Source organism: Prionailurus viverrinus, chromosome A1 (assembly GCF_022837055.1).
Source record: "Prionailurus viverrinus isolate Anna chromosome A1, UM_Priviv_1.0, whole genome shotgun sequence".
NCBI classification, from domain to species: domain Eukaryota; kingdom Metazoa; phylum Chordata; class Mammalia; order Carnivora; family Felidae; genus Prionailurus; species Prionailurus viverrinus.
In genome coordinates, this window is record NC_062561.1 from 189,953,010 (window position 1) to 189,971,103 (window position 18,094).

General features: G+C 35.5%; 1 protein-coding gene across 4 annotated transcripts in view; it reads left to right on the forward strand.

Moving 5' to 3' along the window:
* The window catches only part of RNF145 (ring finger protein 145), a 95,342-nt gene extending 78,147 nt beyond the window's left edge, over window positions 1–17,195 (forward strand). For all 4 annotated transcript variants that reach the window (XM_047849466.1, XM_047849475.1, XM_047849482.1 and 1 more), the window contains 5 exons: window positions 1,537–1,677; window positions 4,333–4,515; window positions 11,965–12,112; window positions 12,998–13,354; window positions 15,578–17,195. In XM_047849466.1, coding sequence (XP_047705422.1) covers window positions 1,537–1,677; window positions 4,333–4,515; window positions 11,965–12,112; window positions 12,998–13,354; window positions 15,578–15,964 — 1,216 coding nt within the window. In that variant the 3' untranslated portion in view covers window positions 15,965–17,195. The remainder of the gene's footprint in view (window positions 1–1,536; window positions 1,678–4,332; window positions 4,516–11,964; window positions 12,113–12,997; window positions 13,355–15,577) is intronic.
* The last annotated feature ends 899 nt before the right edge of the window (window positions 17,196–18,094 follow it).

Here is an 18,094-nt window from a genome sequence, read left to right on the forward strand (position 1 = left end):
GCAAGATTTCATTCTTTTTGATTGCTGAGTAATACTCTGTTGTATATATATACCACATCTTCTTTATCCATTCGTCCATTGGTGGACATTTGGTCTCTTTCCATACTTTGGCTCTTGTTGATAGTGTAAGCAAATAAAAATTTTAAATTTTTCATTAATAGAGCCATTGTTTCTCGGCCAACCAAATGATGGAGCACTGTGCACTAAGTGGTGTAGGGAAAATGTTACACAGAATTAAATATCAATAAAAATGTCATAGGACATACCTATTTTAGTAAATAAGTAGAATAAATTTATTGGCACTGAGTCTGATTTTGTACTTTAATTAATTATTTATTTATTTTTAAATGTTTATTTTTGAGAGAGAGAGCATGAGGAAGGGAGGGGCAGAGAAAGAGAGGGAGACACAGAATCCAAAGCAGGCTCCAGTCTCTGGAGCCCCATGTAGGTCTCGAACCCACAAACTGGGAGATCATGACCTGAGCCGAAGTCAGACACTTAACCAACTGAGCCACCCAGGTGCCCCTGATTTTGTACTTTCTGAAAATAACAGCTTTAATTGATAATTAGCTTCTATAAACATGCAATAAATTGATACCAAATACATTTTGATAGCCAACTCATTATTAATGAAGTTTCACTGCTATTGGTATTTATGTAATTACTATGGAAGTTTTATGCAGAATTTTAAGATGATCCAAAAAGTAATTCAATTTAAGGAGAAAAGAAATAGAATTCTGTGGTTAACCTAAGCATGGGACTGGGATTGGTTGTGTTTTAAACCAGATTATTATCCATTAGAAAGCACAATCAAATGAAGTGTAGCATGGTGTAATAGGCTTAATAAATCAATAAGCTATGAATGAATTTGGACTTATTTAAAAAGTAAGAAAGTAATAGAGATTTTATTTTTTATTTTTTTATTAAAAAATTTTTGTAATGTTGATTTCTGTTAGAGAGAGACAGAGCACAAGTGGGGGAGGGGTAGAAAGACGAGACAGAATCTAAAGCAGGCTTCAGGCTCTGAGCTGTCAGCATAGAGCCCAGTGTGGGGCTTGAACCCATGAACTCCGAGATCATGACCTGAGCTGAAGTTGAACACATAACTGAGCTACCCAGGAGCCCCTAATACTGAGATTTTAGATGACGTTTAGGTGTCTTGCCCAAGTAATTTTTCTATTCCTTTTTTATACATACATGCATACATAATTGTATGTTTCTTAAGGTTTGAACAAAATTTTAAGCTCTTACTGCATTTGAAAGAGATGATAGATAAATAAAAATAGACTTGTTTCAGATATGGTTCTATATACTGAATATTTGCCAAAGAGATTTTTAAAAAGTGTAGGTTAGGATAATAATAAGAATGGATTTAAATTATTAGTGGAGTGGTCAGGTGATTTTACCTTAAATTTTGTTTGGGTGTTTTAATTGATAAGGATCAGAACAAGCTTGGTGGTTATTTGAAGGCTTAAGATGGTTTTATTTCCAGGGGAAAACATTTATCTATCAATACCCCCACCCGCTCTTTTCTAGTATTGCTGAATGCTGCAGCACTCCTTACTCACTTCTGGGCTTGGTCTTCACGGTTTCTTTTGTTGCCTTGGGTGTTCTGACACTCTGCAAGTTTTACTTGCAAGGTTATCGAGCTTTCATGAATGATCCTGCCATGAATAGGTAAGTTCTTGACTATGAATATCTCTAGAAATTTAAATATTATATATAACTTGAAGAAGTAATGATGAATTTCAGAGGAAATGGTATTTTGAAGGTTTGTTTTTTTTTTTTTTTGAATGGTTGAAACTATTTGGATTAAAAATACTATGAAAAATATAACTGAATTTCCATATGTAAAAGATGGATTTTTATTGTTTGTACTTATCAGTATATACTGGACACTTTCCTAGAGTTAAGAGATTAAAAAAAATTTTTTTTAATGTTTATTTATTTTTGAAAGAGAGAGCATGCACGAGCAGGGGAGGGACAAGAGAGAAAGGGAGACACAGAATCCGAAGCAGGTTCCAGGCTTTGAGCTGTCAGCACAGAGCCCGACATGGGGCTCAAACTCACAAACTTTGAGATCATGACCTGAGCCGAAGTCAGATGCTTAACTGACTGAGCCACCCAGGAGCCCCAGAGTTTAAGAGATTTTTAATAGCTTGTTTTTTTCCATTTGAAGTTAAGTGTAGCCATGTTAAAATCAAATTTCTGTATTTGATACTTGCTTAATTTTTTATGGTTGGACATAAATTTGATACTGATTGAAGTTTCAAAGGATGCATTAATGATAATCCAAGAATAGTTAATCTAGTTGTTATTAAATCACTAAGATCAGATATTGGGAAACCCTGTTTTTGGAACTTGTCATAATTTCTGTTATCTTAATGTAAGAATTTTTAATGGTTTCATTTATATAAATTTAAAGAATCTTAAAGTCTTTAAATCTTTATGGAATATTTCAGAATTAGTAGATGGTGAGTACCTTGTAAATGGAAGAAATAAATTTTTTTTCTTGGTGTACATTTTAGTTTTTATATGAGAAAAGAGAAAAACTTCTACCTTATAACCTTCCTGCCAGTCCCAGCTAACACTTTTGTAATGGAAAAAAGAAGGGGGGGGAGGGCAAGAAAGAAAAATAATTCATGTATAAGCTCACCAAATTAATACCATTCAGAAAATACCAAACGGGAAGTGACAACTCTTCCTTCCCCTGCTTGTCATTTCCTTTCCCCAAAGGTAACAGCTATAGATCATTATTTTAAATTTTCTTATGGGGAAAAATGCATATATATATTTTGTTGTTGTTCATTTCCACATACTGTAAACAGTTCTGCACCTTATTTTTTCTTTTAAATAGTTTTTAGATAATTTATGTCATAATAGTTTATGTCAACAGACATCCTCATTTTTTTGATTAAAGCATAGTATTCTAAAATATAAATGTATTTTTTTTGCTATTAAAAATTGTGCTATGAGTATCTTTGTATATGTCTCTCTTTTTTTAACTCTTAATTAGGAAAATTTCAAATTAACAAAGTTGAGAGAATAGTAAAATGAACCTCCATATACTTGTCACCCATCTCCAATAATATGGCCTATCTTCTATCATGCATGCCCTTAACAACTTCACTTACTCTGTCCCCTCCATAACTCCTGGCTGCATTTGTTTGGCACAAATCTCAGATATGATACCATTTTACCCACAAGTATTTCAGTCTCATATGAAAAAACATAACAACAATAAAATATTCATTCCCAGTAAGAGAAGAATTCCTTGACCTCAAATTCCCAGTTGGTGTTCATATTTTCCTGATCTTTTTTTTAAAACATTTTATTTGCTCAGCTTCAGATCCAAATAAGGCCCATATTGCAGTTGGTTAATATCTTTTAAGTCTCTTTTAATGTTTAGGTCCTTGCTGTCTCTCTGTATTTTTTCCCCCTCTCATTTTATTTGTTGAAGACACTAGATTGTTCTACTTAATTTTTCAGAATCTGGATTTTGCCAGTTATATTCCCATGATGTCACATAACATGTTTTATTATTCACTGTGTTTTCTCTTACATATAAATTTTTTGTAGTACATCCATAGGGTAAATTATTACCAGCAAGATTATTGAGTTAAATTGTGTATATATTTTAAATTTATTAGCAAATTTTTCTCCAGAAAAGTTTTACATGTTTTATGTCAACATTAGTGTTCCCATTTTTTCTCAGATTCCTTGTCAGTGCTTGGGTCATCAGACTTCGAAATATTTGCTAATTTGTGGTTTTGAAAATTGGACTTAATCCTTTGTTCATTTATTTGTAAGAGTTATTTATAAATCAAGTCAATAGGATAAAAAAAGATCTATCTCTAAGGATTTTTGTATATATTTTCCATATGGCAATTGAATTTCAAAAAAGTTTGTATTTATGTCTTCTGGTTCTTATGGTCTGCTTAAAGAGACCTTTCCTACTTCAAGATTATGAAGACATTCACCTATGATTTTATCTTTTATAGTCAGGAAAAAGCTCATGATATAAATATGTGTAATTCAGTGGATATCTCAGAATGGTAGAGTGTCTGGCTCATTAGCAAAACCTTTTATTTATCTTAGAAGCTGCTTTTATTCTCATTGTATGCTAAAATAATAGTAATTATGTTTTACACATATAGTGAAATATTATGACTATTACATAGTCATTATATTGTTATTACATGTCAGTGTTATATATTATATGTGTTATATCAATGTTATATGTATTAACATTCTGATCAGGATTATTTGCTCATGGAATGAAATGAGATTCTGATTATTGTTTGTTTTTCTAAAAATGTGTGTTTTTTTTAGGGGCATGACAGAAGGAGTTACGCTGTTAATCTTGGCAGTACAGACTGGTCTCATAGAACTACAGGTTGTTCATCGGGCATTCCTGCTCAGTATTATCCTCTTCATTGTTGTAGCTTCTATCCTACAGTCAATGTTAGAGATTGCAGATCCAATTGTTTTGGCGCTGGGAGCATCTAGAGACAAGTAAGAAACTTCCTAAAAATTTTTTGTAATATTCTTTATATATGTAGATTTTTTTTGAAGATTTTTTTGAAGATAATGTTTAGAGACAGAAGGATGAATAATTGGTATTAGCTTAAGGTGATGAGTTTACATTTTTAAATTTTTTTCTATATGTTTAACATTTCTGTTTTTTTCCTCTCAAGATGCCTATAGTTAGAAATCACATCAAAGACCATGTAATTAATTACAAGTCAGTGTTTTTCTTCTTCAGACATATTTAATACTTTTTATATTTGTCCAATTTTAAAATGGAGAGCAGAAAATTCAGTCCAAGAAATATACCAAATAATTTTATTTTATGTAATGCTAAAGCAGAGAAAGCATTGAGAGAAAGGAGAAAATAATTGGAAAGAGAGAAATAAAGGCTCTCAGGCAGTCATAAAGATAGCTATTAATGGAATAACTGCCTCATCTGATGGCTTTTTAGAACCATTGCAACTTATTGAGGTTTTATTTTTTTTAATGTTTATTACTTTTGAGAGAAAGAGAGGCAGGCATGAACAAGGGAGGGGCAGAGAGAGGGAGACACAGAATCTGAAGCAGGCTTCAGGCTCTTAGCTGTCAGCACAGAGCCTGACGCGGGGCTCGAACTCACAGACCACGATGCGAGATCATGACGAGCTGAATTTGGACACTTAACCAACTGAGCCACTCAGGTGCCCCCAACTTAGGTTTTAATGGGACTATTTGACACCTTCTGGGACCAAGTGAAATTAATAGCTGCATTCATGTTCATGCCATACTATATAGAGGTTTTCTTAAGGAATAAAAGTCAAATTATCATTTAGCTCTTTAAGATACAATTTTAGCTTATTATAGTTTATACAAGGGCATTCTATAAGAACGCTTAAAATTCAGTGTCACTTTTTTTCCAGCATCCATTCACACTCTCTTGATTTTTGAAATATCTGAATTTATTGCCGCTTTGGTAGTGTTTTATGAGTAAGGGAACAGGTGATCTTTTGGGAGATTGAAATTTGATAGCAGATTTTTAAAACATTCCAAATTAACATTTTGTAGTTCATCAGATTTATCTTTCTATTCCCATATCCCACATTGCTGAACATTCTGAAATTTTTTCTCAAATGGTAGAATAGCTGACAGAATCCATTTTAATTCATTTATTTATTTATTTATTTATTTATTTTTTTTTTTCAACGTTTATTTATTTTTGGGACAGAGAGAGACAGAGCATGAATGGGGGAGGGGCAGAGAGAGAGGGAAACACAGAATCGGAAACAGGCTCCAGGCTCTGAGCCATCAGCCCAGAGCCCGACGCGGGGCTCGAACTCACGGACCACGAGACCGTGACCTGGCTGAAGTCGGACGCTTAACCGACTGCGCCACCCAGGCGCCCCAAGAATCCATTTTAATTTAAATAAACTTTGATTTGTTTCAGATAACCTTAATCGTTACAGTTCATTATAGTTATTTGAGATTTGGTTTTGAGGGTTGAAGTATCTCAATAGAAGCATTTAAGATGTTGAACTTGGTGCTGAACTCCCTTAAATAGCCACTTAAGTGATTGGGTTGTTTTTTATCTAAGTACAACACTATTTTGTCCTTTCTGGGAGTATCATTTGTAGTATTAATTATACTAATTACTTTGGCATATATTAGTAAGACTAATATAATACTATAGAAAGTTTGGGAAAGAGAAAAAACAATCTGTAATTCCACTGCCATAAGAACCATTAAATCCAGTTCTTGTTTCCTCCAGGATGTTGCACTAGCTTTATTTATTACTGACTTCTTCCTCCAAGGTCTCATGCAGAGGAAATTTAGAGGGAAAGGAGCAAAACTGAGAAGTATGAGAAAAATGTAACTTACTATAACTGACTCAAGAAGAATTTAAAAACCTGGATAGTTCTGTAGCTGTTAAATGAAGGCAAATGGTAAACAGATGGCAGTACAGGCAAGTTCCAAACTTTGAAGGAACAGATTATCCCTATTTTAAACATGCACTTCCAGACAATAGAAAGAATACTACACAACTCATTCTGTGTGGCTAGTATAATCCTTGTATTGAAATCAAACAGACAACTTGAGGAAGATAAAGTTTTATTTCACTCATAGTAGGAGGTACTGTGAAGCTTTTGTAATACTGGCTCAAGTAGAAACAACTTGAGCATTTGAACAGGGAGCCCCCAAACAGATCTGTGTATGTGGAACTTTGGTATGTGATGGAGGTGGCATATCAGATGAGTGGGTACAGGTGGTAGTCTTCCGTAATTCTGCTGGAAGAAAATGGTTTCTGTTTAGAAAAGGATGGAATGGGTTCCTATCTCACACCATAAACAAAGGATCAACTCTGGAATTTTAAGAGACCTGAAATGTCAAAGCAAAAAATTAAAACTCTACATAGGCTAGCATATTTTGGACCTTCAAGTGGGAAACAATCTCTTAAACTGACAGAACTGCTGGGAAAGGGAGACTAGGAGTTGAGAATGACTGTGAAAGCAGAGTGATAAATCTAACTATTAAAATTAACTTTTTAAACCTAAAGTTAACTTTACAAACTACGAGAAGATACTCGAAGTATTTATACTCATCCAAGAATTGATATCAGTACACAAACAGCTCAGATAAAGAAGAGAAATAGAAGATGAAATACATCTTTATCTTTAGGCTGTTAGTGAAAGAAGAAACACAGGACTATGAAGAGAGGTTCAACCTCTTTACTAATGGGGGAAATGTAAATCAAGACCACATTGAGGTGCTATTTTCAACCTCTGGGATTGGCAAGGAATAAATAAATAAGGAAGGAAGAAGAGAGAGAGAAAAAAAATCAGCTGATACCTAGGGTGGAGGAAGGTCTAGATCACAGGGTATCTCTGGTTTCTGGTGGGAGTGTAAAGTGTAATGACTTTGGAAACAGTTTGGTCATTATCTCCTCCTACATGTATACTCAGGACATTCTTGCACATGCTCAGTAAGGACATGTAGAAGAATGTTCATAGCACAATGCATAGTAGCAGACATCTGGAAACAACCCAAATGACATGTTTGGGAACAGGAAAGTGGGTGAGTAAATGTGATAATTGTCACCATGGAATATTAGAAATCTCGTGACACATAAAACAGTAGGAGTGATTCATAACATTATAAAGTTAAAAAGTAAGTCCAAAAAGATGACAGTATAGAATGTTATTTTTATGTTAAAAACAAAAATTCTAAATCTCTTCTTTAGGAATACATACAGATTAAAACTCTAAAAAGGGAAGCAAGCAAGAGAGTAAAGAACACTTTCATTGTATGGAGTGAGGCAGGATATGGAAAAGGCAGGCCTTCCATATGGTTAAATGGGGGTTATTGTCCAGGCCCTCACTTTTGTATGGGGAGATAGGTTCGTGAAGGCTTGCTACAATATTTAAGAGAGCTAATTAGGTTACTAACTCAGTAAAGAGAGGGACACCCACAGACCAATGGCAATAGTGCATTCTGAATCAGGGATTATGATTAATTCAGGGTACTGGGTTAAGATTAAAAAAGGAAATGAAACGTGTCTTAATTCTCAAATTAGAGAAACGAGATAATATTGATAATTCATGAAACATTGCTTCTCTCTGTCATTAAAGAAAATAATTATTAGGGGAAGAATCCTGACATGTCTTTGGAGTTGCTTAGACTAGAGGTAATTTTCAGTGTTTAACTTAAAAAGGTGTCTCAATTTTAGCTATAGAGATATTTGTTAACCTTTATCTATAAATTTTACTCCAGGTCTTAACAAGGAATTTTAGGATGATGGTCTACTTATTCTAATTACGTAGTAGATAATTCAAATGACAAACTTTTTAAAAAAATGGATTGGGGTGTTTATAAGGTATATTTTATTGTATAGTGCTTAACCTGGGTTTTTTTTTTTTAATTTTTTAAAATGTTTTTAAGCTTTATTTACTTTTGAGAGAGAGAGAGTGGGCATGAGTGGGGGAAGAGCAAAGGGAGGAAGATACAGAATCCGAATCAGGCTCCAGGCTCTGAGCTGTCAGCACAGAGCCTGACGTGGGGCTTGAACTCATGAACTGTGAGATCATGATCTGAGGCGAAGTCTGACACTCAACCGACTGAGCCTCCCAGGCATCTGTTACTGGGATGAGGTTTCAGTGTCATTTTCTGCTATTCTTTTTATATTTTATCTTAAATTAGATTTAAAAATTTTTTTTTTTAAGTTTATTTATATATTTGAGAGAGAGCATGAGTGGGGGAGGGGCAGAGAGAGAATCCCAAGCAGGCTCCACACTGCCAGCACAGAGCCCGTCATGGGGCTCAAACTCAAGAAACCGTGAGATCATGACCTGAGCCAAAACCAAGAGTCAGACACTTAACCAATTGAGACACTCAGGCGCCCTTTAAATTAGATTTTTACTGAATTTTTACTGCTTAAATAGATGTGTATATTTGTTTCTGTATATAATATACACACCTGTATTTGTGTTTATGTATATATATTTTTGTGTTTGTGTGTATACACACTTATGCCAAAATTCGACATAAATTGTAACTCTTGGCATAATGTATATACTTCTCAGTGTATGTGTATAAATACATGGTTGTGTATATGTAAATATATACCTATTTTATATAAATGTATTACAGCTTGATTTTGAAAAATATATTTAAAGTTTTAAGGTAAATTACCCTATTTAAAGAAAATTTATAATTTATCATCTAATATAGTATAACTACTGTTACACTAATCCCTTCCCGCCTGCCTTTCTTTAAAAAAACTAAAATTGTTGTGCATCTCAAAGCAGAACTACTGACAAGTTTGTCTCTTAACTTCAGAAAGTAGAAATGCTTGCAAGAAAAGGTGTAAAACAGTTCCAAAGTGCCTGTCTTTAATTTTTATCATAATAATTCACTTTCTTCTCTGAATTACTAATTACAAGTAGACCCACACAGTTTAGCATTTAACTTTGTGTGTGGTTATTTTTCCTTCCCACCTATATTATAGTTAAAGGTAGAATGGGTGATTTATGTTACTTTTTTTTTTGTCTCCTTGAGACTCTACATTGATTTTAGATCACAGATGCTGATTTTTAATTAAAACAGTTTAATTTTTTTGTAGCCATGAGCTTTAAACTATTTTGGTTGAAATCTACATTTCCTCATAATGAACTTAAATAAGTGTTCATGTTTTATAGGAAATCATTAACAATTGTTAAGTCTTGATATTCACTTTACATAGATTGTAATGGAGTTTTGTGTTTAAGAGGAAAAGACAGAGGGTTCACACTGTCTTTCTAGATTTGTAATTACTATGTTAAAAAATTAACTTTGGCCTTTATTTACCCAGGAAATGGAAACAGCTGATAAGTAAATATATATATACATATATATATTTATATTATGTATATATATTAATCCTTTGTGGTGGCCCTCTATCATCTATTTACTTGGAAATTGGGTATATAAAGTAAATAGTTCTATAAGTAAACTTGCAGGGGAGTGGAAATCACACCTTTTTTTCCTGTTGCATGAAAATTTTCCAAAGTTCTGCTTCAGGCACTCAGGGAAGGTTTTTGTTTATGTATCTTCTACAACTTGGTATATAATCTGTCTTAAATTGGGATGTATTTAAGGGATGATTTATTAGAATATTGTGATGTATGAAAAGATACACAAAAAGAAAAGTTATGTTCCTTCTCCTTTTACCATAATCACACGGCCTCTGGTGTATGTATTCCACTACTGATGAGTAGGGTTAAAGTGGAGTCAGAAACTGAAATCTAAGAAGCCTCTTAATTTGTTGGTGTCTTAAAAGCATTTAAGGTTATACTATATTTCAAAAGTGTGTGTGTGTGTGTGTACACAACATATGTGTACACATACTGAACTATATATGAAGTATATATATGTAAACACTAACATATATATATGTACTTTATATATATTTATGTATACTTTATACCTATATAGTAACTATTCCCCCATGAGATAACCATAACTTTTATCCTGCTTATAGGGCTTTGCATTTGAGTGAATAGATAAGTAAGTAAAAAAATAAAAGGTAATGAAAATAATTTGAAAAATATCAGGCAAAAATAAATGTTCTAGTTTTATTTGGCACTTACTTCATATAAGCCTTTGTGCCTAAAAACTGAGCCATGTGAAGAAAGAGTTCTTGTTCTTTTTTTCAAGGAGTTTAAATTTGGGTGATAAGACATTTTTCTGGGTATGTACATATATATTATTTAGATAATATAAAATAAACATAAACATGTTTAGCTATATGATATATAAATATCTATATAATTGAAACAATACTACAGTTTATTTTTTTTTTAATTTTTTAATGTTTATTTATCTTTGAGAGTGAGAGAGAGCACAAGTGGGGCAGAGAGAGAGAGACACACAGAATCTGAAGCAGGCTCCAGGCTCTGAGCTGTCAACACAGAGCCTGACTTGGGGCTCAAACTCGCAAACTGAGATCATGACCTGAGCCAAAGTAGGACGCTTAACCAACTGAGCCATCCGTCCAGGTGCCCTGAAACAATACTATAGTTTAGTGATTGGCCTGTACCAGTGTTAAGAATTCTGAGAGGATTGGTGATTCCTGGAGAAAGGATTCACATTACCTGTCTGTGTGCATATATTTGTTCAGCTTGAGCTAGCCTATAGAACAAAAGAGAGTGGGACAGAGGCATTTCTGGTGGAATGTAAGAATGTTTGTATTTTTCTTAGAATACAGTTAATGAACCATCTTTGCTTATAGTGAGGAAGAGATGTTGACAAGTTTAGACCAAGAAATTGGGAGTAGAGGAGCTCAAAAGCCAGGCTAGGAAGTTTAGAACAGGTTTTGGCAAAATTACCCTAGCAGAGCTGTAGGAAGATTAGGCAGTCCATGTCCAGGATAGATTAGGTACCAGGAGAGGAAGACCGGCTAGTAGGTCCTACATATAACACAGTGGTTCATAGTTTTTCACCCCCAAGCCTGACAGATGAGGATTAATAATATAGCTGTTCACTGGAGCACCATTCCTGTTAGTAATATTGTACTCACAGTAGCAGAGATTTTCATCATGGCGCAGTGGGTGGAGAAGATGTCTCATGACTTAAAACCACAAATTACTCTTGAAATTGCTAAGGCTTAATGCTACAAAAGCCTAAAATCACTTTGGAATTGGTAGGAGTGAGAATGGAACCGAAAGCTAACCATTAGGGAAAAAACACAAAAAGAAAAAAAATTGATGGCACTTGGCAATTGACTGTGGAGAGAAGAGGTGAGTCGGGGGCATTGAAATACCAAGCCTATGACACTTGCCCTGAAATTTAGCACAGTGATGGGCACGGACAAGGATGCTCAGTAAACTGGGAAATGTAAGCACAGCCCAAGACCTATCAGTTGCTAATGTGATCGTTGTGCTCCTGGGTGACAGGTACTTTAAAGAAATACTTTTCTTTCTCTAGGAGTTTATGGAAACACTTCCGTGCGGTGAGCCTTTGTTTATTTTTACTCGTGTTCCCTGCTTATATGGCTTACATGATTTGCCAGTTTTTCCACATGGATTTTTGGTTGCTTATCATTATTTCCAGCAGCATCCTCACCTCTCTTCAGGTAAGCCTAGGAGTAACTAACTTTCTGCAATAACTGATTTTATTTTCCTTCTTGAAAAGAAATTAAACTTCTTCAGGATTAATGATTAGAAGTAGCCTGTTTAGGCGATCACTTCCCAACTTATTTGTCAGAAAATATTACACTGATTTCAGCATAGGAGTTAGATGGTAGGTTATTAAAATACCAGACCTGTCTATGTCACTGTATTTTTATTACCAAGGTAATTAAACTTTGCTGGTTTTTTAAATGATACACAACTATCATGTAAAGCTTAAATTAATAAGGAACTCTAAAATATTAAAAGATTTTATAACTTGTTTGGAGCACATTTTTAAAGTAAATACCTACTCAGAAATATCTTTTGTTTCATGTTATATATAAATATATGACATACGTGTGTATCACACATGTATATATACAACTGATAATACTGCCCTGGAAATGAAAACCTTGTTGTAGTTTGAAGGTGGCTGTTTGCTGCTAGATAAGTAAAAAGTAAAAAAATATAGCACTGGCAACACAGATTTATTCATTGTTCCCCGTAGGGGTAAAGGTTCTTTGAAAGTTGAGGAACATGTATGACTACAGAATTAGGACAATTTAGATGGAACTTTAATAGGTTTTGATGATCTGGGGAATAAATGGAAAGGATGAGTCAGAAACTAATCAGAATCATTTTTAAGAAAGTTATGTCTCAAGGTGTGGCTTTCTGATAGCGAATGCCTGGATTACTGAGAGCACCCACATTTTAATGACACCACTGTCTCTAGGTATTAAATATGGCACCCTAAAAGTATTTAGGAATGTTGTTACTGCTTAAAGTCTATGCAAAGCCTTTATTAGTGGTAATATTCTGTTTTAAAATAATGTGATTTTTTTTTCCAGGTTTTGGGAACACTTTTTATTTATGTCTTATTTATGGTTGAGGAATTCAGAAAAGAGCCAGTGGAAAACATGGATGATGTCATCTACTATGTGAATGGCACTTACCGCCTCTTGGAGTTTCTTGTGGCCCTCTGTGTGGTGGCCTATGGTGTCTCAGAGACCATCTTCGGAGAGTGGACCGTAATGGGCTCAATGATCATCTTCATCCATTCCTATTATAATGTGTGGCTTCGGGCACAGCTGGGGTGGAAGAGCTTCCTTCTCCGCAGGGATGCTGTGAATAAGATTAAATCATTACCTATTGCTACAAAAGAGCAGCTGGAGAAACACAATGATATTTGTGCCATCTGTTACCAGGTAACTTGCACAGTAAGAATCCATTTGGGTGGGTCATACAATGTATCTCCTGGGACTTTAACCATATTAACCAAGTTTAAGTTAAATTTCTAGGCAGAATTATTTCCTGGGTTTAAAAAAAAAAAAAAGTTTCAAAGATTATTAAAGACCTGATAGACTATTTCCGTTTTATTTCTAAACTAAGTTTTTAATTTAGTCCAAATTCTAATTTATTGTTATTTTCAACATTGCTCACCCATAAATAAAGGAAAAACAGGTCAGGTGTATTTTATATTTACTCCTGAATACACACACACACACACACACACACACACACACACAGATATATGTACTATCAAGTATATACTATCAGGAGTCAGCAACTTCTGAAAAGTGGTGTGCCAAGATTCTGACTCTTTTCCTTCTGGTATTTCCAGGGTGGGGAAGAAGTATTCATTTACTTAACATAGTTGGAGAGAGTGTGTGTTTACCTGTGGGTTGATGGATATCTGAGATGGAGATAGCCTGTGTGTATGGACGTGGGGTAGAGGCAACCAATTGGTATGGCACTGTAGTCGGCCTTCCTGGCATCTTTGGCATGTGTGCCATGAATAGCTGATGATTGCCCTCTATTAAAACTGAAAGATAGTATGTAAAGGAGTTTGGAAATGTCACAACAAAAAAATAGGCCTAGAGTTTAGTCCCCAATAACCTGTGCAAGGGGGTGGTTGAGTAGCAGCTTTTATAGCTTAACTGTACTGTCAGAAATTGTTCCTTTAAAATTGCTCTTAAAGAGCGTGTGCTAGGGGAATAAAACTATAGATGGTGTCACTGAGTATGAAGGAATGTTCTTTCTCCAAGGCTGCTCTACGGTTTAATGTGGTGTGTGTATCTGTGTGTTTAACACTATCTAGTACAAGAATTTTGTCTAAGAATAAAATGCAACTACCACTTTTTTATTGTTACTAGAACATACCTTGGGTACTCACAGAATAATGTTTTCCAGGTTGATTTTTGCATTTGGGGGAACTAAGGAGTATTGTAGGTTCCCCCCAAGTGAAGTGGTCCTGGTCTTAGTTCTAGTTCCTTTGTGCTTGGTAGCCCTGTTGTATGCAGGACAAAGCATGTCAAAGACCCGTACATCAGCTTTAGCAGCCCATACCTAAATGTTCCATCTCTGGGATTTAAGAGTCCTCTTTTTGTATTTCCTGTTGTCACATCACTTTTTTGAGGTGCTAGAACTACCTGCTGATATCACACAGAAAATGAAAGTCAAATTGCTTAACTTCCCAGCTGGCTGCTTTTCCTTGGATGGCTTTCTGCTTAAAAGTTGACTCCCAGGTGTTACCAGTTTTTGGCAAGGAATTTATGTGACAACTACAACTCCTTGTTTTGAGACTTCAAACAAAATTAATGGTTGTGTCACCAAATGTAAATGTTTACAATTGAAGCATCATGTCCTCAGCCTTCTCTCTTTAAATATTTCTTCTGCAAGGAATATTAATGCAAAATACACCACTTCTTTCTTATTGCAGTAGTTATCAAACTTGAGTGTGCATAAAAGTCACATGGGTGGCTCGCTGTAATTACAGATTTGTGAATGCCATCTTCAGATATCCCAATTCAGTAGAACTGGGGTGGCCCAGGAATGTGCATGGTTAACAAGCACTCTGGTGCTTGTGATGAAAGTTAAGAAATGCTGGTTTATACGACCTTACCTTGAAGACTGCGTTACATTGTCCCTAATGAAATTGCCACTTCCTTGCCAATACCCTGGTGTTATGTGGCTGACTTTGTCTCCTTGCCAGTAATTTCATCATGGAATAATCTGTCCAGCTGTGTTGAAGCATTACTGTGGAAAGTCCTGCCTTCATCAGATTTTCTGAGGTTCTAATTACACTCATGCCGTGCCGGGGGAGACCCAGTAATCACACTGCAATAGTTGTGTGATGCTCATGTTTCATACTGAGGCAGAAGCCAGTTAAGTTAGTTTCCTTCTCATTTTTGGTTTTTACTTTCTTTTTTATTTACTTAGGTAGTGGTTCTTGCATTTTGGTATAAAGGGGTCTCTGATGGCAGGAGGATTATTATTATAATCTAAAATGAGTTTTATTCTAAGAGCTGTGTTACAAATTTTATATGGGGAACTTGTGGGAAAGAAATGATGAAACTAGAACTTTTGGGATTAGCAGCAACGATTTTAGATAATAGACATTTATGAGATACCTTTCCTCCTGCTTCTAGGACATGAAATCTGCTGTGATCACACCTTGCAGTCATTTCTTCCATGCAGGATGTCTCAAGAAATGGCTGTATGTCCAGGAGACCTGCCCTCTGTGCCACTGCCACCTCAAAAACTCCTCCCAGCTTGCAGGGTTAGGAACGGAGCTGGTTCCACAACCTCATGCTGGAGCTGAGCAACACATCATGCTTCAGGAAGGTACTGAACCTCCAAATCAAGAGCATCCTCCAGGGACTGGGATGCAGGAAGGTTCTAGGGACAATAACGAATGCATTGTCACACGATCAGATAACCAGGAAGGGACTTGTGATCCTAAGGAATATCGTGTTAGTGCAGAAGATGAAGTATGTCCTGTTGAGGTCAGCCCAGAAGAAAAGAAGCAGAAGTAATGCTTTGATACTCTGGAGAAGTTAACTCACTATGAAATTCGCACTCAGATTTGAGAAATGAATGTATAAGATGATGAGGCAGGAGACTTGACATTCCAAGAATCTGACCCAGGAAGTACTCTCAGTGGAGACTGCTGGCTTTCATCCCCTTGACATTGTGGGAGAAATTTTGCAATGTATGCTAATCAAAATGTATTTCTGTATCCTATGCTGATATAGAAGTTTGCCAACAAAATTCAGCCTTAGCAGCTTCAGAAATTGCCCCTGACTTGGAAGGGATAAATAAAATCACATTTGAGTGCTTGAAAGGGGCTAAAGAAAGAAGGATAAAGAGCATCAGGACAGCGTGGGAAGAAGCAGGCCGAAGCAGAACAGACCTCTCACTCTCTATGGAACAGGATCATTCTTGTTACAAAGTATGAGTAGTGACCAGCCCTTGTCACCAACCCCTTTCCCTTAGTTAATTGAGACTCAGTCAGGTGATAATTGAGTTTTGTACAGCACTGAAATGAAATCAAAGATGTAGGAGCATTGATTGTATTCAAAGATTGAAGCACGCTCATACTTCGTATGTGCTTTAGGGGGTGGGTGGGCACTTGGGCCTTGCGGGTGCATTCATGTAATCTGAGACTCTTGAACTTTATGATGGAGTCTCCAATATTTTGATGTATATGAAACTTTTGTTAATATATTGTATACTGTGTTGGCTGTGTGAAGTAAACTAAAACTCTAATGAACACTTTGGGGTCCACGTTTGTGTAGGAGACCAAAGTGGGAAGGGCTTTAGGGCACTGATAGAGGCCCTTAAGTGTACTTTTCAATGCTGTGTAATGTTTAATTCTTGCAACTGAATCAAAACAGTGTTAAATTATGGCAATATTTGCACTTTGGGAATGAGTACATAACTGTATGATCACACTCTGCAAATGCCACTTTTAAAGCTGTTAATAGACTTTGCACCTTTTCTTTGACAAGGATGTGTCATATTTAAATTTTTACATTCATCATGGCTACAGGTAGAACTGGGGAGGGGGGAATGTAATTTTTTATGGGAATTTTGATATGAAAAGAAACTAGTCATTTATTTATACAATAGGCTTGGCTCAAAAAGTGTTTTTCAGACTCGATATTCCTAATGTGGGATGTGACTTTATTTTATTTTTAGTAGCAAATTTGGATGTAGACTGACAGACATAGCTGAATGTCTTAATAAATTTAAATTTGAAGATAACTGTGTTTTGTTCCTGTGATGGTTATTATTGTGAAGTGCTTGAAATCGTGTTCTTGGGAGGTTTTTGTTTTTATCCAACCATATTTCTTTCCTTTTTTTTTTTTTTTAATATTTATTTATTTTTGAAAGAGAGACAGTACATGTGTCAGGAACAGCAGAAAAAGGGAGAGAGAATCTTCAAGCAGGCTCCATGTTATCAGCACAGAGCCCGACACAGGGCTCAATCTCAGAAACCGTGAGATCATGACCTGGGTTGAAATTATGAGTCAGAAGCTTAACCTACTGAGCTACCCAGGTGCCCTGTCCAATCAGGTTTCTTATATCTTGATCCCTGTCAAAAATGCCCTGCAGGTGGCAAAACTTTTTGATTGGAAATGACCAGCTCTTTGAAATCTTCTACACTGGTGGAATCAAACCTAGCTTTGCATCAGAATATTTGGGGAGCTTTTTAAAAAAAGTACATATTTCATGGATAGGACTAGAGGGTATTAACGCTAAGTGAAATCAGTCAGACTGAGAAAGACAAATGCCATATTATTTCACTTACATGTGGAATCTAAAAAACAAAACATGAGTAAGCATACAGAAAGAATCAGACCTATAAAGTCAGAGAACTGATGGTTCCCAGACAGGAAGGGAATGGGGGAGGGGCAAAATGGGTGGAGGGGAGTGGGAGGCACACACTTCCAGTTAGGAAATGAATAAGTCACAGGGACGAAACGTATAGCAGAGGGTATATAGTCGATGGCATTGTGATAGCACTGTGTTGTGACAGATGGTAGCTACCCTTGTGAGTGTAGCATAACATAAGAGATGTCTAATCACTGGCACACACCTGAAACTAACATAACATTGTCAACTATACTCCCCCAATTTTTTTCTTTAAAGAAAATTTTAAA